Genomic DNA, 20,938 nt, shown 5'->3' with positions numbered 1-20,938 from the left:
CGCTTTAAAGCAACTGTTTCCTTGGCTAATGTTTACAGGAGCTACTACCAAATACGAACCTTTCTGATATTTCCCCACTGAGTGCTGATATCCTCATTTTGAAGACCCATAGACTTTATGAAAACTTAAAGCAACTGTTTCCTTGGCCAATGTTTACAGGAGCTACTACCAAATACGAAACTTTCTGATATTTTCCCACTGAGTTCTGATATCCTCATTTTGAAGACCCATAGACTTTATGAAAAGTTTCCTTGGCCAAAGTTTGCAGGAACTGCTACCAAATACAAGCTATTCTGTTTTTTCCCCACTGGGTGAAAACATCCTTATTTTGCAGACTCATAGACTATATGGAAACTTAAAGCAACCCTTTCCTTTTCCAATGTTTACAGGAACGTCTACCAAATACAAACTATTCAGCTTTTACACAACTGCTCATCAACATTCTTGCACAGCATACAGTTAGTAAAAGCAAGGCTGTCAATAACAGCCTGTACAGGGCCGGACTGGGACTAAAAATAGGCCCGGGCATTTTAGACTGAGCAGCCCAATCACGTGACCACCGGCAGGCCACACCCCTCACAACAGGGGGCGGTCTCAGGTGAAGCCTCCAGTCCAGCATGATGCCCAGCTGCCTCCTTGTGCCCTCACTTCAGGACCCGCTCTTTCTCTGCCAATGGTAGCCCTGCTGTCGGGTACCTGTTCGGGGAAGATGCCGTGTCCCTCTGCAGGGACATAGACGGAGACGGTATCCAGCGGCACGTCCCGGCCGCGCAGGCGCAGACGGCAGAAGATCGGCGGGTTGCGTCCCCGCGCGGCATGACGTCACCACGCCGGCACATGCGCAGTAGCTCGTCCTCAGCCTATATAAGGTGCTGCAGGACGCTCATTCAGTGCTGGGTGATCTTCAGCCAGCACTGGATGTTCCTTTGTGCTTGTTCCTGTCCCTGGTCTACTGCCCTGCCTTGCTTCTTCTTCGGGACGCAGAAGCGATCTGGCGTCAGGAGGTAAGTCGCAAGGATCGCTTCTGTTGTAAATCTGACAGTCGGCTCTACAAGTTTAAACAGAGTTTCGGCGGCAAAAGTCACCGGGAGTCTGTTTAAACAGCCCCGATGCTGGCGACGTACACTGTACGTCGTCAGTCACGAAGGGGTTAACAGTGTTCCAATATGAGAGAAAATATATCCTTTATAAAGGCTTTGTAGTATCTGCCCTCATTTACTCGATGATTCGCAGGCATTATAGAGACAGCCAAATTATCTGTATAAATATAAATAAATCAATATAAATATAAGAGCGAGAGAGTATTATAAATGTATCCATGTATACCACTGCGCTGTTCTCCATTGTATTTGTGGACTGTTAGTAGTACAGGATTGAATAAAAATCCAGAAGCAAAAGTGAATTCACTAATGTAACCCAAAAGGTTTATAAGCCAATTAAAATGGCGTGGATGCTGTGCAAGACTGGCTGTCAAAGTGACATCTAAGGATTCCTCATTCAGAAAAGCCTTGTCTTGTAACCGCAGCATCTGATTCTGAATAATCACAACAGAGCTACATTTTGCAACAGTTGGGCAAGCATTTTGTTTTCCATTTTCCATTCAGCCACATTAACTCTAGGCATTTAATTAGCTCGCTCTCTCATACATGCCGAATGCCTATTATCTGATGACAATTCATTTTTAACAAGGATGACAAACATTTCATTTCAGCCAGCTGAGGACAAATATATTAAGCAGAGCACATAATGCTACAGGTTATGAATATTAAATTAGCAAGTCAGACAACTAGCGTTTGCTGTAATCCATGCTTGACATATTCCTGTGCTGATAACGCAGGTAATGGCTACTAAAATAAACCAGGAAACTCGACTCTCACAAACATATTTTTTCTACAGGACCGATCCCTCTGTGCTGAGCATTGTTCACAGACAAGAGTGGGTCTATAAAGGTATAAAATAAAATAACATTTAACAAATATGTGAAAAATCATATCCTGCCTACTTGCATTGCATTTTACAGATATCCCTCAAAGGGAACCTTTGTCTATAAAATACGTATTATTGGATGGTAAAGCTAGTCGCTGATTTAATTACTCCAATATTTCACTGACCCAGAGCAAGCATGCAGTCAGTGAAGTCACTGCACCTTAAAGTGACAATAAACCCTCAGATTTTTTAACATAAACCAATACTGTAATGTGTGCCTTACTGTAATCCATGGTTGTTTCCTTTCTCTTTGCTGCTCTTCCTTTTAAATCCTCATGTCTTCTCATGCTTGGGGGGAACTTCCCTTTGCAGCTGAGTGCCTCTTCCTGTAGTGCTGGCTCAGGTTACAAACCTATACACAGACACCATGTATCCATTCCTGAGACAAGGCAGTCTGCTGCAAAACAGAAGTTCTGCCCAGCATGAGAACAGATACAGATTTAAAAGGAAGAGCAGCAAAGAGATGGGAAACAACCATGGATTACAGTAAGGCGCACATTACAGTATTGTTTTATGTTAAAAAATCTGAGGGTTTAATGTCACTTTAACCTTCATTCACACCTGAGCGTGACAATTTTCAGGTGATTTTGAAGCATTTTTTATGTGTTTTCAGGCGTCAAGTGTTTTTGTTTTGGCCAATAAAAACAGTATCATTAGGGAAATCATATGTTTTGATTGCCCCTTGTATCTGTTTCCTTATTTTCTGGGTGGTGTTGTGTTGTCTTGTGCTATCAGAGCTCCCAGTCTAGGAAAATGTCATGCCCAATTTCTTCCCAGGCCCTCTGCCACTTCATACAGCTCTTGTACTTGGCATTACTGGGTTTGTAGAGGTTCTTGTGGGCGTTTACCAGGCAGATGAAAGTCTACACAATTAGCATGGACACTCCTGAATCCTCCATTTTGCTCACAGGCCTGAGGTAGCTAGGAGGATGAAACCGGATGTTAGGTGCAAAAATGCGCAAATAACTCACCACAGCGCATGTGACAGTGTCCTAGCAACCAATGACTGTGCTCCCTACCACGTCCTACCAACCAGCATCCAAGCAACCATTAACAGGTGGGGGGGAAGCAAGTTCTGCCCTTTACTACACAGTGGCCGCACTCTGGACGCCAACTTAGCACTGGTCTTAATTACCTTCAGTTTCTTTTAGGGATGCACCAAAATTGAATTTGTAGACTGAAACCGCAAAATAAAAATAGTTTAGGCCGAAAATGAAAATGACCTTTTTTTTCCCCAACCTTTTTACATTTATTTTAATTATTTGTAATTATTTATTTGTAATTATAAGGTTGTCCCTTATTACAAGACATTAAAAAACATGCAGTGGACGACATATGGAAATCAACCACCTAATATCATGCTATAGGCAGGTTCAATGTCCAGGCTGCACTCTTTGAGTTAGGCTGAACTGAGGATGTCATGGTGTTAGATGCACTGTTCCAACCAATGGATGCAGTAAATGACTTCTCTACAAATATGTGCAAAGTTGTACAGCAGCTCAGTTTTGGTTAATGAAATACTGACACCTGAAATTTAGGGCAAGTACAAGATGTTTTACAGCATATCAAAATACTACAGATAGGTAAACAATTAGGCAACAAAGAGGAAAGGTCTAAATGTGATGCTGCCGAATATTTCCTTCTATTTAAAAAATACATGTATTCAACAGACAACACATAGTTGCATATTATGACAATCCACTGTGTATGGTGTCATATATACTATAGAAGTATGGAATCATCAATGAATATTTTATCATATTACAGTCAAGAAATAAAGTACAACATGTATAGATATTAAGGAATGTGCAAAGGCATTATAGTACAACCACATAAACTGAAATAAGTATAGGAATGAACATACACTCCACATTCTCTCCAAGTAAATCTGACTGCTTCATATGTATTTTGATATACCATAAACAAAGGAAATATTGTATCTAAAGTAAATATTTAAAATACAGTGGAGTGGATCTATCTATATAACTCACTGCTAATCTCAAGCAAACCTCAGAGCATACAAAAATCATATTTTTTTTACTGCTCTGGATGTATTTCTTGATCCACTGGGCTATCAGAAGCTCTCCATCTGAAATGTTTCATTCACCCAGCAGGTTCCTCTTGGCTACTTTCTACAGCATAAACTGACATTCCAACATATGCATTAACTAAATTCCAGGTAGGAATTAAAGCAACATAAGCTGGTTATTGGGTTGTTTTATGCCATGGGTAGAACGTAGCATTACATCTGCATCATTAGCATTTTACAGAAGCATTACATAACCACACAGCATACAATGGAAGATGATGTACAATCTATAATCCACTGCAAAGAGCAATAACCAATAGCATCCAACTTCTTCAGGAGCATGAAGAAGGATAGCTAAATTTTATTGCGCTTCATGTTGGCCGTGTTCTGCTGATCCGGTGGAAGTTTGTGCAAACCATGGATCTCTGGTAACACAGCCTTATCTGTGTGACTAAAGCCCATCTCTGGATAAAAAATAAAATTCCTTTGCAGTGATGCTACCTCTGCACTGCAAGGGTTAACTGCTTGTTTTTGTCTAGGGCAGGGGTCTCAAACTCAATTCACTTAGGGGCCACTGGACACATTTTCTTCTCCCATGGGGGCCGCTTGCCAAATAAAAACAAATTCTCACTTCAAAATAAAATGTAACTATATACAGTGATGTTGGTATGTGTGTTAATGTTTCTGTGTGTGTCATATCATTATGTATTAGGGATACACTGATACTGATACTAATATCGGTATCGGTGCCGATACCGAGTATTTGGGCGAGTGCCTGTACTCGCCCAAATACTCCCGATACTTATTCCGATACCGGAACTTTCGCTATCAGGAAGCCGGGTGGTCAATCATTACAGGCCACCGGCTTCCTGACTGGCCGGGAACCTGGCTCCATGCTCCCTCATCACCAGTGAGCATGGAGTCGGCTTGGCTGCCAATCAGGAAGCTGGGGGGGCGGGTAATGACTTGCTCCATGGCTTCGATTGACTAGGTAGCTGGCTCCATGCTCCCCCGTCACTTGGTGACAAGAGAGCATGGAGACGGCCTCAATGCCAATCAGGAAGCCGGACGGTGTGTAATGACTCGCTACCCAGCTTCCTGACTGGTCGAATGGCACCGGTTCGTGAGCCAGAATTGGCCTGCGGGCCGGTACTTTGAGACTCCTGGTCTAGGGGACTCTTTAAAGCAGTTTTTTTAGGGGATCTCTGCTCCCACTGGCTCCAAGACTGGTGCCCGAAGCCTCTTGGCGGTTGGGGCCCAACTGACATCATCAAGTATAATGCAGGAGCCATTAGCCCTGCATTAGACATAAGGACACTGAGGGACAGTCCAAAGTTGGAGTGGAGGAAAGAGGTGAGTGCCAACTGCCAGGGGAGTAGGGATCAGGTAAGTAAAACTGCTTAAATTAATCCCTCTAGACAAACACATTCCAATGCTGCTGCGTAGGAGGAGGGACGCTTCATTGACTGGAGAAGCAGGGAGCAGACTAAATTGTTTATAACTTTTATTTTTTAGCACCTAGACAACAACGAGCAGTTAACCCTTGCAGTGTGAGGTAGCCCCACTGCAAGGGTTAACAAAAGTTTTGAGTTAACTATACATGAAATACAGGTTTCAAAATAAAATGTAAACACTAAAGACAGTACCTGAAAAATGCTGAGAGTCAATAGATTCTCCATTAATGTCACTATAGTCTGCAGCTTTAAAGATTTCAGGGTGGAAGTCTGTAAAACAAGTTTTTTGGAAAAGACACTGTTGTTAGAATAATACAAGTTTGGTTAACAGGTAGATATATTAGACTATAGGATCCACAATATGAAGAACAACAATCTGAGCCACCAAACCAAAGAGAGTTTAGTCTGTTCTATACCAGCCTCATCCATGCTAAGAAATGCTGCATCCCATTTTGAGTATCTGTAGACTAGCAAACAGCAACAAAAAATTTAAAAAATGTCCTGCTTGATAAATAAAATTTAAGTTTTGGGGTCTAATTTACTAGTGCAGTCAGGTTGGGTGAAGTGGGCCTGAAAAGTCATGTGACATGACATGAGCTTATAAATCAGGCCCAGGATTACAGCACTTCACACTTTAGTAAACAAGGCCCCTTGTACCAACACAGTTCTCTTACTGTGATGCTACCTCCCACATCTCTAAAGGGTGCAGAGGTATCATGACAAAATAAAATGTCATTTTAAACCTCGTTTTTGCCACCCTCCATGTTTAAAGTGCACCTGTGCCCAGACTATAGGCATTAGAGTATTTATGTATTCTTAGCTGCATCAGTTTGCCTCCCTTACACCCAGTGACAGACAGGGTTATGCACAAAAGGGTGAAGAGTTTGGAGAAGGCAGGAGAAGTAAACAGTCTAGGCCAGAATAGCTGATTTGGAAAGATTCTCCAATTCAGCTCACTTTCCAGTTCAGCTATTTTGGCCTAGATTGTTCACTTCTCCTGCCTTCTCCAAACTCTTCACCCTTTTGTGAACAACCCTGAGAGTTTTTTTTACAACACATTGATAAGACTATTTACATCCTTCTGTTTTCTTTAACCACCCGCGAACCGGCCACTGCATTAAAAGGGCCGGTCCACTGGTGCATTGTTCGTGTATGTCCTCCCAAAAACGCGCGTGTGTGTAGCTGGTGCTCATTAGAAAGCGGAGAACAGTGGCTGTAGACACATTACTGATCCGAATATTCGGTGATTGTAGTGATTGGTCAGCACAGCAATCACATGGCAATATTTACATTGTCAAGCCCTCCCCTTCCTCTTACATTGAAGGCTGGGGAGATTAAAGTGAGTTATGAATGGATGAGTCATCCATTTATTACTTCAGACATCCCAACCTGCAAAACCTTATTTCAGGGAGGTGCCCGTCTCATTTCAAGGAGGTGCCCTTTCTGGGTTTTTTTTTCAGCGGCCGTCGTCAGAATATAAAAGAAATAATAATGATAATTATATATATATATATATATATATATACACACACAGTAAAATAAAATCCATATGCCAATAATACAATAATATTGATTAATACCATAAAATGATGGGGGGAAAAATTATATATATTTATTTATTTATATATACATCAGATTTGTGAATTGATTTGTGAATTGATGTTCAAGTATCTGTCAGTGTAAAGGTCACAATTTATTAGACAGCCCAAGACCTTTTTAAAAAAAAACGCTGAGGAGTAAAGTCCCTGATACACAGCTGACTAGTTGCTATGGGCAGCAAATGAAATAAATGTTCTCTATAACTAGACAACCAGGACATATAATTGATTCTATATTACCCAAAAAGGGTTAAAAGCACTCTCTCAACCCTGGGGCAGTAGATCTCAGTGCCTGTACCTGCTCTCAATAGTAGTCTATGTCCGCCCTCTCTGTGTAGCAAGTAGCGTCTTCCTTCTGAGAGCCAAGCCTCGTTCTGAGGCTACTCTAGAGATCACATGACCTTCCTCCAAGAGGCAAGCCTCACTCTGAAACCGCTGATATCTTACCGGAAAGGTTTACTCGGAGTAAACCTTTCAGGGCGAAATTGCCTCTCTGGCGGACATCAGGGAGCCGCTATCTCTTAGAGGGAGACTCCCTGAACATCAGGGAGACTTGAGATCCCTGCTACTTAGTAGTGAAAACATGCTGCAGTGGCAGCAAAAAAAAAAAAAAAATAAGTCAAATAATTGTAACCCTGCTTATGTTAGATCCATTCTATCTATGCTCTGACCTGTATATTAACAATTTCACCTCACTTATCGTGTACAGCTATACATTAACCCCTTCATCTCCATCCTCCCACTGTATGTAACCGGTACATTAACCCCTTTACCTCTACCTCTCTCTGTCTATGAGCTGTACATTTATTGTATCTTGTGCAGTACCAAGCTCCACGTTTTAACCCCCTTAATACCAGCATGTTTTTTAATTTCCCAAAAATTGCGGCAAAAAATCAGATCACCTTGTAGTGTGTACTTTCCAACAGGGGTCATTTTGGGGGTTTTCATACTGTCCTGACATTTTTATGGCTATGATTTATAAACGAAAGTAAGAGAAATAGGCAGGGCTTGAAAAATCCACTCGTCTGCGACGAGAGGACGGCGGAGCCCGACGAGCAGCTTCCCGGCCGGCCGGGAGCTTAACACAGTCAAGCGATCGAGCGTCTCTAGAGACGCCCGATCGCTTGTATTAGCAGCTGTCACTGCCGTTGCCGGTCCCGAGATCCGCTGTGCCCGATGCAGCCGGGACCGGCACGGCTCTGTGACAGGAGATCAAAGGGAGTTCGGTACACAAGCTCCCTTTGATCTCCTCTCAGTCCCCGAATGCAGGAAATGATGTAGATTACATTACTTCCTGCATTCAGTGTCACTCTCCAGCTACAGAAGCTGATGAAGCAGATCTCTGCCCTAGGTGACATTAGGGGTCTTGGAGACCCCTGATGTCTCCATAAAGAGGACCTGTCATGTAAATTGGCTATTACATAAGGGGCTTCTTAGCCCCCCATGTAATAGCAATAAAGCTATGTGTAAAAAAAAAAGTAATACTAAAATGAAAGAATAAAAATTTTTTTTTCCTTTTTAAATTTTTTTTATGCTTCTTTATTTTTTTAGTCCCCGCCCCCGACATACACACGCAGATATGCGTCGGGTGTGCCTTTGTGCGAAAACGACGATTGCGCCTATTGTGCCTCATAGTCTGGTCATGCTGACATTTTTGACTGACTGGTGAGACACCATCAAATTTTTCAAGCCCTGGAAATAGGCTTCATTCAGTTTTTTTAAATTTTTGGTCTCCTTTACTATATAGTAGGGAAGCACCGATACCGATACTAGTATCGATATCGGTGCCGATACCGAGTATTTGGGCGAGTACTCGCCCAAATGATCCGATGCCTAGCACGAGTACTTCCTGTATCAGGAAGCCGGGCAGCGCGTCATTACACGCTGCCCGGTTTCCTGATTGGCCGGGAAGCGGCTCCATGCTCTCTCATCACTTGTGAAGCAGCGCCCGGCATTCTGATTGGCCGGGAAGCTGACTTCATGCTCCCTCGTCATCAGAGCATGGAGCTGGTCATTCAGGGTTATATACAAAATTATTCTAAAGTTTACTTTATATAGTAAACAGTTTTTTTTAAAAAGCGATTAAATACCACTAAAAGAAAGCTCTATTTGTCCCACAAATGATATAAAATAAATTTTGTTACAGTGTTGCTTGACAGAGAAATTCTCAGCCAAACTTGCACAGTGCTGAAAACTGAAAAATGGCCTGGTAATAAAGGTTGTGTACCTAGGGTTGCCACCTTTTCTTCAAGCGAAACCCAAACACTATATCGACGCGTGGACATTTTTTTTGGGAGAATGAGTCGTGGCTTATTCATATGTAAATAGAGCCACCCATTCATATGAAAATATCACAGTTGAGACTATTTTCATTGGGGGGCCAGTGTCTGGGTTTCTCCTGCCATAAAACCCGGACAGAGCATTCAAAACCCGAACTGTCCAGGTGAATCCTGGACAGGTGGTAACCCTATGTGTACCATGCCGGTACTGAAGTGGTTGAAAGAGTTCTAAAGTTCCAGCGTATACTATCCTGTGAAAACATCAGCATTGTAATAAGAATACATACTAGAGTTATTTTTGATAATGCAATCAAAGCTTTTTTGAAAACAAATCCCTTTTATGTAGTGAATGCTGCCTTCTGTCTGCCCATCACCTTCAACAACTTCATGGATTTGCAGTGTGCTTTGTGTCTCTTTCCCTGCTGCTTGATGTGATGCAATCTCCAATTCTTGAGGCCCAATATGCATTGCTTCAAGCAGCCAAAGATAATGTTACATTGTAAGACGTTTAGATCAGTGGTTCTCAACCTTTCTAGGGCCAGGGAACCCCTTGGTATCATTTGCCAAGTTGTGGTGACCCCCAACTGTAAAATATAGTGATGCACCAATGCTAGTATCTGTGTGGGCTCTCAGGAGGCTATGCGGGCTGTGTGGTGCCCAGTGCGTGTTCTGTGGTGCCCAGTGCGTGTTCTGTGGTGCTCAGTGCGCGCTCTGTGGTGATCAAGCACTCCCCTCACTCCTGCCTGCTCCCCTCTCTCTGATCCTCTCCGGCTGCTGCAGCGCCATCTAGGAGAACTGACACTGCTGCGCTAGGAGGAGGCCGAGGAGCCTCTTACCTAGAGCAGCACAAGGCACATGGGGACCCCCTCAACTGTGGGTTGCGACCCACTTTTGGGTCGCGACCCACAGGTTGAGAGCCACTGGTTTAGATGTTGAGTTGCCGTTCAAAAGGCAGGCTCTGTGAGAGTGGTGGCACAGAAAGTGCATTTTCACAGGGCTGAGTGAAATTGTGTCAGTGCATTGAGGAAGTACCTCCTATGGGCATCTTCAATACGTTCATTTACAAAACATTTAGATTGATATCAGTATTAGGAGTGGGATACAACTTATGGAACTTAAATATAGAAATGCATATTTCGTTTTAGTTTTAGACCATAGGTACTCTTGAACATACATGTCTACAAAAATCATAAAAAACGATTCATTTTAAGCAGATATCCACAGGCAATAAAGCTCATGTTGGTATTGCTACACTGCTATTCATAGTTATCTATACAGTATTTAATAATGGTGATGACTGAGGCTGAGATCAAGAGAGCATTTCTGAAGAGCATGGAGTCACGCTGAGCTAATGAAGACAGCACAAATGTTACCACCCATCCACAACTGCTGGTTTAGAGCCTAGTTACACAGATAAAGTTATTTATTCCAATTACATAATTTCTTTGACTTTCTGTGCCTGACCCTTACATTATCTAACCCACTAGATTTTACCAAAGGCAAAGTTCAGTTCCATGAAAGGTCCTTTGGTTGATAAAAGCAACACACACTTAAAGTGATATTGAATTAAAGGCACAGCAAGGCAAGTCATTCCTCTGCTCTTCCCCTCCCTCCCCCCTTCTCCAAGCTAGTAGATGGACACTGCTGCAGACTGCTCTGTCTCATGTGATCTTGTACTGGACAGGAAGTTCAGGGAAGCTGAGCTGAGAGACTTGGAGCCAGATGTTTAGAAACATGATGACTGTGAGTGCTTGGGCGAAAATACAAAGAAACACTTTGCTGGGCAATGTACAGTATATTTGTTTGATATACTGAAGCCAAAAACCTTTTGGCTTCAGTTGCACTTTACTATTATCACATATTTTGTTTCCCACTTAATTAATTTTATGAGTAATAATAAATATTACCTTCCTACCATATTAAAGTGACGTTGACATAGGCCTTTTTTATGAAGAGAAGAGATACACAGCCTCTGAATTCAATATATAGCAGGGTTAACAGGTGTCCAGTGCTTGTAAATAATAAAGATCTTTATTTTTATAAGTTTGTTCCTGGCTTATATACAAATATGTTTACTCCTGAACTACTTGCTATTTCCCATAATAAAGTGCTAGGCTTCTCTGTAAGAAATGCCATGCACCTGTTGCGTGTAGGACTATGACGTCACCAAATGACGGCTGCATTAACTAAAATGATTGGGCTAGCTTGCTGCTTGCTTTGACTTTATACAAGTCACAGGTACACTGACAGTTAATAAGTACTATGCAGGACCCAGTGGTAGAAGGGTACACCGTGTATGCCTGTCTCCAAGAGACATAAACAGGAGCAAACTAGTAGAAGACTTACACCGTGACTTATTGTAATCAGATATTGCCTCTACCACCCTCATTGCTATATCTGCTTTAATATTTTGTGTCGCTAAAGTTTCTGTAATGTCTGAACTGATTATAATACGGAGAAATATACCAAATAGATTCCATCTCAGGAAATGCTCTTTATATACAATTCGTTCAATTGTTCGGTAGCACATTTTAGGAGACCTTATTGTAAATCACTGCAACTCTTTCTGCTCTGACGCATTGGGCTTGGCTTATCAAATATTCCCAGCGTAGCTCCATTCATGTGAAATAACTTCAAACCATGTGAAGTGTAATTAAAGGGAAATTCCACCATTTAGAAAAAAAATAAGACACTTCTTCATAAAAGAAAAAATCTGCATTTATTATTTCTGCATAGGAGCCAGTATAGCTTTGCAACCTCGATCCATGGATCACGGGTACAATGTTCTGGTTGCTGCAGATTCTCCCTCCCATCCTTATCCATACCAAGGTATGGACATTCAGTAATGGACTGGAAGTGTAAAAGTCAAAACCCTTTTTTTTTTTAGTTTTTGAGTGGGGAAAGGTTTAAACCTCTGTCAGCTGAGAAACTAAAAAGAAAAGTGTTGGCTTTACAAACACTTTAAAAGAGAACTGTGGGGTAAGTGTTTTTCCCCATAGTTCTCTTCAGGGTCATGGGAGGACATACTGTATACTAGCGTCCTCCCGTGACCCAAAACTCAGTATATAGTGTGCTATTGCCCACGAGTGCCGCAGCCGGGATGGATCCAGACATTACTGTCGAGATCCACCCAGCTGCGTGAGTGACAGCTGGCTCTGCCTATCTTGAGGCAGAGCCAGCTGCCCGCCTCCTCCCCTGTTCGTTCCTCCACTCAGCACTGGAGGATCAGATAGGGGAGGGGGGAATCCATGCAGGGAGTGATGACTGACAGTCACTGATCACTGCAGGGAGATGATTGGGAAGTGAGCGGATCGGCTGCATGTTTCTGCTCACTTCCCGATCTATAGAGCCAACCTGTGACATCTTCTTTGTCACAGGTCGGCTCTAACTATGAGAATGAGTGGACATCACTCACCTCATAGTTCTCCTTTAAGTAAACAAACATCACTAAAACGATTATTATTATTAATGCTGTTATTATTATCATTATTATACAGTTAAGGAAGGTGACACACATGAGTAAGTCTCTGTTCACACCTAGGCGTCAGCTTTTTCACGCATATAGTGCAAGTTTTCTTATGCTTTTTTTGAAGCCTACTATCTAGTATGTTTAGCGCCGGTTTGCACATTTTTCTGCACGTTACACACGCATATACAAAGACTCACGTTTTATTGAGCAAATTGAAATGCACTGTGATGAATGAGCAAACGTGCGCAAAACGCGCACAGAAATGTACAAAGCGATTGTGTCACGTGTTTTTTTGCTCTTCCATTCTGCCCGAAAGACGCTCCAGTACCCTTTCAGCGCTCTGTGTTTAACAGCTTGCGACAAAACTCTCAGGTGTGAATAGGGACCATAATAATGAATGGGATTTCTTGTGTTGAGAGTTTTGTTGCGCTTAGCTTTGAGCATCAAAATGCCCAGGTGTTAACAGGAATTAACCAAGCCAAAGTATGGACAAGGGTATGCTAAAGTGTAAAATGATATTATTAAAAATAAATAAATAGATAATTATATATGTGTATACTGTTTATATTGACAGTGCTAGTCCAGTTCCACATTTCCTCATCCTCCTTCCCGAGACTGGCACAGCCCTGGACAGGCCCACACTCGCCCTTACAGCCCTGGAGAGCCCAGCGCCTGACACCCACCCATTCAGCCCTGGAGAGCCCCACTTGCAGCCCTGAAGAGACCCAAACGCAGCCCTGGTGAGACCAAAATGCAGCCTTGGTGAGACCTGCATGAAGCCCTGGTGACACCCAAACGCAGCCCTGGTGACACCCAAACGCAGCCCTTGGGACACCTAAACGCAGCCCTGGTGACAACAAAACGCAGACCTTGGGACACCCAAACACAGCCCTGGTGAGATGCGAACGCAGCCCTGGTGAGACCCAAACGCCCTGCTATTGCTGGTTGCCATTCTCCATTGCTTAATAATCATGGATTGAGTTACATTTCTTCATAATTGTAAAAAAATGCCCTAAAATCATATATATATATATATATATACTGTATATCTTAGCTGCTAATATCAGTATAGCCTAAAACTGGTCACACATCAGTTTATCCTTATATCAGATCTATTAGAGCAGTAAAATATACCAAAGGCCAATCTAGAAATCAATTTAATGCACATACAGTCATGTTGGCCCTCACACAATATAGTTACTGGTATTTTTTTCTGTTCTAAAAAATTAAATCTACAGAAGATCTCACTAGAGCAGGGGTGGCCAACTCCGGCCCTCCAGTTGTTGTTGAACTACAAGTCGTATGAGGCATCACAAGACAGCCACAGGCATGGCTTCCAGAGGCAGGGGGATTATGGGATTTGTAGTTAAAGCACAGCTGGAGGTCCAGAGTTGCCCATCCCTGCACTATGGTGTGACCCATTTAAGTTCCTTGGCTGTAGGTTCTGCATTCTGTGCTTACCACCTGATGTGAATACTTTAATACCCTATGACTGGCTTCAGAAAATATTCCCCAACCTACTTGACTCATTTGTTTATTATAACAAAACACAGTCAACTCATGTTTCTAATATTTAAAGAAGCAGCGTAAATAGTGTTCAAGTATACAGATTATTTCCTGCAGCAAGATGAAAAACTATTATAGGATAAAGGCAACCTTACAAATCTCAAATGCCAGAACCTCTATTGTCCACTGAAGCTCTGGCATTTGAGAGTTGAATGACGGGGGGTGGGAGGGGGTTAGCCTAATCTATCATGGGCCCTACTGTATGTACACTTTGGGCCGAGAAGCAAAGGGGACTCCACTGGGACACAGGGACTGATTTGGACTAACAAGTGTACTTATGAAGTTGTAATTGTTTATAAATGTTTAAGCTGGGTCAAGCTTCATTTAAAGAAGAACTCCAAGGAAATGTTTTCTTAAGCCTTGCAGTGGGGCTACCCCCATACAGCAAGGGTTCAGTGCTTGTTTTGGTCTAGGTACAAAAATAAAAAAGTTATACTCACCTGTTTCTCTGAGCTGACTTGCTCTTAGACAGGTCCCTCCAGCCTCTCTCCTCCTCTGCTGCAGCAATCTAGGGTCCCTGACTCATCACATTCTATATACAGTGTATATACAGAGGAACATACCTGTACCATCACTGCAGTGGAGGAGGAGAGAGGCTGAAGCCAGCGCTGTAGGAGCCAGCCAGCTCCTAAGTTTGGATTAGTACCGCTATAACTTTTTTATGCACCTAGACCAAAATGACCACTTAAAGGAGAACTATGAGGTGAGTGATTTTCACTCAACCTCATAGTTCGAGCCGACGTGTGACAATGAAACACGTCGGCTCAGCAGATCGGGTAGTGAGCGAACACATACCATCGCTCGCTCACTTCTCGATCATGTCCCCGCAGAGAGCCGTGACTGTCACTCATGGCTCCCTGCAGGGATTCCCCCCCTCCCCGCTCCGATCCTCCAGCGCTGACTGGTGGAACGGACGGGGGAGGGGGCGGGTACAGCTGGCTCTGCCTCTAGATAGGCAGAGCCAGCTGTCAATCACGCAGCTGGGTGGATCTCGACAGTAATGTCGGGATCCATCCCGGCTGTGGCAGTCTCGGTATACCGCGAGCTGTAGCTCGAGATATACTGAGCTTTGGTAAGAAAAAAGAAAACTTGCCGCACTCCTTACCGGGACTCCCAAAAAAAGACGGGTGCTCAAAATGACTGCGGATGGCGCTGCCACAAGTAGACAAAAAGGAAGACGTCACCAGCACTCCAACAATCATAATAACAGCAATTAGATGCTCATTTATTGACAGATGCTGACTCTCATTAGCAAGCACTTTCGGGGCCACACAGGGTCCCCTTCGTCAGGCTCAGAGATGACAGATGAGCTTTGGGTCACGGGAGGACGCAAGTGACCCTTAGGAGAACTACGGGGAAAAACACTAACCCCATAGTTCTACTTTAACCTTTGCGGCGTGGGAAAAGCCACTCTGTAAGGTTTAAAAATGTTTGCCTATTTGTTTTATAAAGTAGACACTCACTCCTGTGATGAACTACAATCTCACGTTTAGTTTACCAATTTGTATTGAGATTGTATTCCATCACAGGAGTTAGCTTGGAGCAGTGGCTACTTTACAACTCGCACAGGGACAATGGTGAACAAAAGTAGCCACTCTCCAGAAGGAAGGAAGGAAGGACAGTGTCGGCACCAATTCAGAGATGATTTGAGGATCTACAGTGTGTACAGTGATACACACATAAGATACATTTTTATTATTAGTTCATGTATTTGAACGTATTTTTAAAATTTAACTTCTTAAAGAGAAATTAAGAGCATATCTTCCCTTTGACACCTACTACCTTTAGTAAAACATCCCTTTAAAATAACCTTAACATTTCAGATGACATGAATAAGGATTTCAGTCTCCAACCACTCCTGTAGCACAATCTCTGACCATTTCCTCTAGTAAGTCTTAGGCCTATAACAATCTTCTGTATCATTGCACATAACAAATATTAAATGTGGCCCTTTGGAAATTCTAACAGTTTCATGTAAAATGTCTCCAGTCTCTGACTGTCTCCAACGGCATGTCTTCAGTCTCCAACCACTCCTGTAGAACCGTCTCTGACCATTTCCTCTAGTAAGTCTTCAGTCTATGACAGTCCCCTGTAACATTATGTATTATAAACATTATATGTAGCCCTTTGGTGACATCAGGGGCTGCAATTGAGCCCCCCTATACCTTGACAACTCCTGACCTTAGACAAACTATACAAGAAAAGGCCGCACTTCAGCACACTCATACATGTGACTGAGCTCTCCCGTACATTCCTCAAGTCAATGACAAACCTACAAGTAAAATATTCATAATGAGTAAGCCTACCTCCCTCCCGACTGGCTTTCCATGCCACTTACTACTTCTGTTTTCTCATCAAAGACCAAAGCCACCTATGTTAAAATAATCTATACCCAGCTAAATAGATCAGTGCATATCATTGGCCAGCAATGAGAAGTGTAAATAAAAGTGCAAATACGCGGAAGCAGAATTTTATGACGCTATGAAACAAGTTGGCTTGGATAGCAGAAATGCAGAACAGCTGTAAAGGTGTCATGGGTTACATTTCTCATCATTGGTCATGAGTATGGATGAGAATACTCTTACATATATTAACCGTGTATTAAATAGGGAATTCGGGCTGGTTCCAAAGTTCATCAAGGTGCAAACTATAAAAATGTGTTGTTGCCCACAAACCGAATATTTGGATATAAAAGACATAAAACAGCATGCTATGTGTAGTCCTAGCCAGGGACTGCTGAGACAGACACCGTCACCTGCCTTGAACTCTGCAGGCAGAACACTTTGCCACTTAACAAGGTCTCAGGAGCTGTCAAAGGCAGCCAGCAAACACACTGCACAGCCTTCCTTGCATGGTCACGGCCTTTCTTTTACACATTACAACCTCTGATGATAGTCTGCTCACCGTCAATAATTGTGATCAAGACCCAGTGCTTTGTAAACGCATACGGGGCTTAAGAAAAAAACAAAAACCTAACACTTAATCTTAATATAATACAAGAAAAAAGAAGCATGCACCCCCATCCCAGAGGGGAAAGGGCTTTGTATACAATTCATATGATATAAAATGACAGTAATGAGTAAATGTGCCATGATCTGGCATGAAGCCTGCGCCTGGTTCTGTGTGGGCTCCTTCCAGCTTTTGTCCTCTGCAGCCCTATTAATTCATCAGCTTGTCTGTCATTGTGTCTCCCTGCGGACAGCAAAACAAACTGTCACTAGAGGAGATGACACTCTCATACAATCAGTCTGTGCCCTATCATCCTTATCTGATAACCTGTCAGGTGACATGATTGTAAACACAGGCAGCCTGCTGTCAACTGTGCCCCCAGCTGTCACTTTCCTGACAGGTGTCACTGTCACCCAGCACCATCATCCCCTTCCTTACCTGGCTTCACCAGCTTGTAGCTCTGGGATTTCCTGCTCCTTTTCCTTTCAGAGAACTCCATGGTGGAGCAGTTTAATAGCAGTGCCTATTGTTGCTGTACGATAAGAAGAAGGAGCAGAGGGGGGAAGAAGGGGGGTAGAATAAAGATCAGGCAGATTAACACAGTGAAGAGGAAGGGGAGGGAGGAAGAAATGGAAAAGAATTACAATTGAAGCCCCAGAGTGACTGCACAGGTCCGCCAGCACTGGGAGCTCTCCCTTCCAACTGGTGGCAGATGGCAAAGTTTTTTTCCTGCTTCCAATGGAAATGTGCAGAGGAATAATGTTGATGGATCAGATGATAATCCCTGGGAGTTCCCTGAAGATTTCCCCACAGCACCCTGAGGTCCTGGAAATAATACATACGAGGTTCCCCTGAGGACTGAGAGCCACAGACAGGGCCCTCTCTCTCTTTCTCTATCTCTCTCCCTCTCTCTCTCTCTCTCTCTCTCTGTTTTGCTTTTTCCTTTTTTTTTCTTTTAGGGTCAATGATAAACAAGGGAGAGAATGACTTAGTGACGGAGGCTGAAGCTGCCACCTGCTGGCACAGTGTAGTACTGCAGGAACGTGATGTCGTCAGAGCCGTGTGTTGGCTGGAAGGAGGGGAGAGATCGGCCCATAGGCGGCCAGTACAGATGCTGCAGACACTGTGGGAGTTGTCACATGCGCCATGAATGATCCTGGTCACAGCTCTGTGGGTGACAATCGCCAGCAGACAGTGTCTGGGAGACACTTGATGATTGTGGACTTCACCATTATAAGACCTGGGTGGCAGGAAATGTGACTTATAGTGGTATTAAAATAAACAGGTGTTTAAGCTATTTCTAATGCTGATAAAATCACTTACAATGGATGCTGCTTCTTGATTTTTAAAAGTTTTAGCTTCCTGCCGCACTGGTCCTGATACCTGTTTTAGGGTAGCTTCTTCCCTTCATTTGCAGGGTCCTATGGAGCCACCCTTGTTCTAGTAAGCTCTGTGTGTCTCCCCAAATAAAAGCGGATGTCACCAGCACACCAATAGTGTTGAAGTTCAAAGTGTTCGTTTATTGGAACATTATGTCACCACATCTAGCGCTTTCGGGGCCACGCAGGGTCCCCTTCGTCAGGCTCAGCAAGGAGTGCGGCAAGGTATTTCTACGTTTGTTCCACAAATACACAGATGCAGTAGGTCAGAGCCACTCCCCTGCTCCTCACTCCTTCCTTTTTCTTTCTCCCGCCTCCCTTCTCCAAGCTAGTAGATGAACAGTTGCTGGAGTCTGCTCTGTCCCTTGTGATCTTGTATTGGACAGTTTAGGGAAGCTGGGCTGAGAGAGTTGGAGCTGTTTAGAAACATGTAGACTGTGAGTGCTTAGGTGAAAATATAAAAAAAAGCTTTGCAGGGAAATATATATTTGTTTGATCTGGATTCAATATTGATAAAGGTTTGAACGTTTAACCTCTTGCCGTCCGCCCGTAGTAAAAAAACGGACGGACGTTTCAGGGGCCCGTTCACACTATGTCCGTGTGTTAATCGCACAGTTCCATGCGATTAATGCGTGGTACAGCACAATGCACCTCCTGTGCGATTACAGTGCGGGAGGTGCATTGTGTGCCATTCACTATTTTTTCAATTGCACCTCAACCCGCGGTATTTGCACTACTGTGTGTTGCAGCACGACCATTCGCACTGCAGGCAGGGGGTACCTTTGGGGAACAATTCAAACGAATGGCACGCAACGCACCTCCCATGCATCGTGCGGTACTGTGTGTTAATTGCACAGAACCGTGTGATTAATGCAAGGACATGGTTTTTGCATTGGAGCTTGCAAACCGTTGCAACTGTGATCAGTGGCGGCTGCAGACTCTTCCTCACAGTCCTTCTTCATACTAAAGTACAGACTTTCAGTTACATGGACAGGAGGAAGTATGAATGGACTACAAGTGCGCTGACGTCACTGTACTTGTAGCCCATTGAGAACTACGAGTCCCTCTGCCGAAGTGGCAGACTAGTGAGGTTCGGGGCCTTGGTTTGAGCTGAGTTACCCCAAGCTTACATACAACTGTCACTGACACGTCCTCTTTCCTTGCCCAATCAGTTGCGGCCTGGACATTCTCTGCCCTGTGCAGCTACATGTCACACAGTGGCAGGGAATGTGCCTGCCATGAGTGGGAGAAACAAAAGAAAATGAATACAATGGATGGCTACTAAGGGTTAGAGAATCTGCTTGAATTTGATTCGCTGAACATTTGCACAATCCTGCATGAAGTCATCAAATCCCGAACTTAACATTGAAGCCTATTAATGTCTATGGGGGCCAATCTTAATACTCAGTTCTGGTTATTTTAAAGGCTAATGGGAAAGGTATTGGAAGCTGGACTCTGCCATAGGGGACATTTAAAAAAGCAAAAAACTATTTTAAAAAATATAATATTTCAGAGAGAGGGTCCTTTTAAAGCAGGGGTGGGCAAACTCCAGACCTCCAGCTGCGATGAAACTACAAATCCCATAAGGCATCTGTCTTTGGGAGTTATGCCTGTAGTTGTGAGAATCTTGCAATACCTCATGGGATTGTACGCCCTATAATCAAAACAAATACCTTCAATCGTTGCTCTTAACCCATATATACATATTTACATTTTTTTTTTTAATTAATTGACCTTTTATATAAAACCAATGCTTATGATTAAATCAACTTATTTAATACTTATTATTGTTTTGGAAGTGCGACAATCCCATGGGGCCACTACTCCTATACGTCCTTTTCCGTGGCCCTAACATGGGATTTGTAGTTCCACAACAGCTGGAGGGCCGGAGTTTGCCCACCCCTGTTTTAAATTGACTTTGAAGGAGGCATTTAGAAAACACCAATTCTTGAAATTCAATGTTTGGGAGATGCCTTTATGTTGTATGTGGTGTTTTCATGGACAGCGTCAGTGACACTGTATTCCGGCATCACATATTTATGTATGTAAGCAGCTTGGTAAGGCCAGAAGGTAAGAGGAAAAGACCAAGCAAACTTTATCTTGAAAAATACATTAGTGTATTATCTGAGAGACAATAGCATAAATATTTTACAGTGGCTGGACAGTATGTAAGCAGCTTGGTAAGGCTGCAATATAAGAGGGAGACACAAGGCACGTTTCATCTTGAAA

The 20,938-nt window shown here is 43.2% G+C and overlaps 1 protein-coding gene across 1 annotated transcript in view; it reads right to left on the bottom strand.

Moving 5' to 3' along the window:
• The window catches only part of BEND7 (BEN domain containing 7), a 52,965-nt gene extending 34,777 nt beyond the window's left edge, over nucleotides 1-18,188 (bottom strand). The window contains exons 1-2 of the mRNA XM_018553729.1: nucleotides 17,769-18,188; nucleotides 5,662-5,739 (exon numbers count right to left, since the gene is read on the bottom strand). Of these exons, the coding sequence (XP_018409231.1) occupies nucleotides 5,662-5,739; nucleotides 17,769-17,829 (139 nt within the window). The 5' untranslated portion in view covers nucleotides 17,830-18,188. The remainder of the gene's footprint in view (nucleotides 1-5,661; nucleotides 5,740-17,768) is intronic.
• Between the last annotated feature and the right edge of the window lie 2,750 nt (nucleotides 18,189-20,938).

Source organism: Nanorana parkeri, unplaced genomic scaffold, assembly GCF_000935625.1.
Source record: "Nanorana parkeri isolate BGI_ZX_2015 unplaced genomic scaffold, ASM93562v1 scaffold128, whole genome shotgun sequence".
NCBI classification, from domain to species: Eukaryota; Metazoa; Chordata; class Amphibia; order Anura; family Dicroglossidae; genus Nanorana; species Nanorana parkeri.
This window is presented reverse-complemented; position numbering and strand designations above follow the sequence as displayed.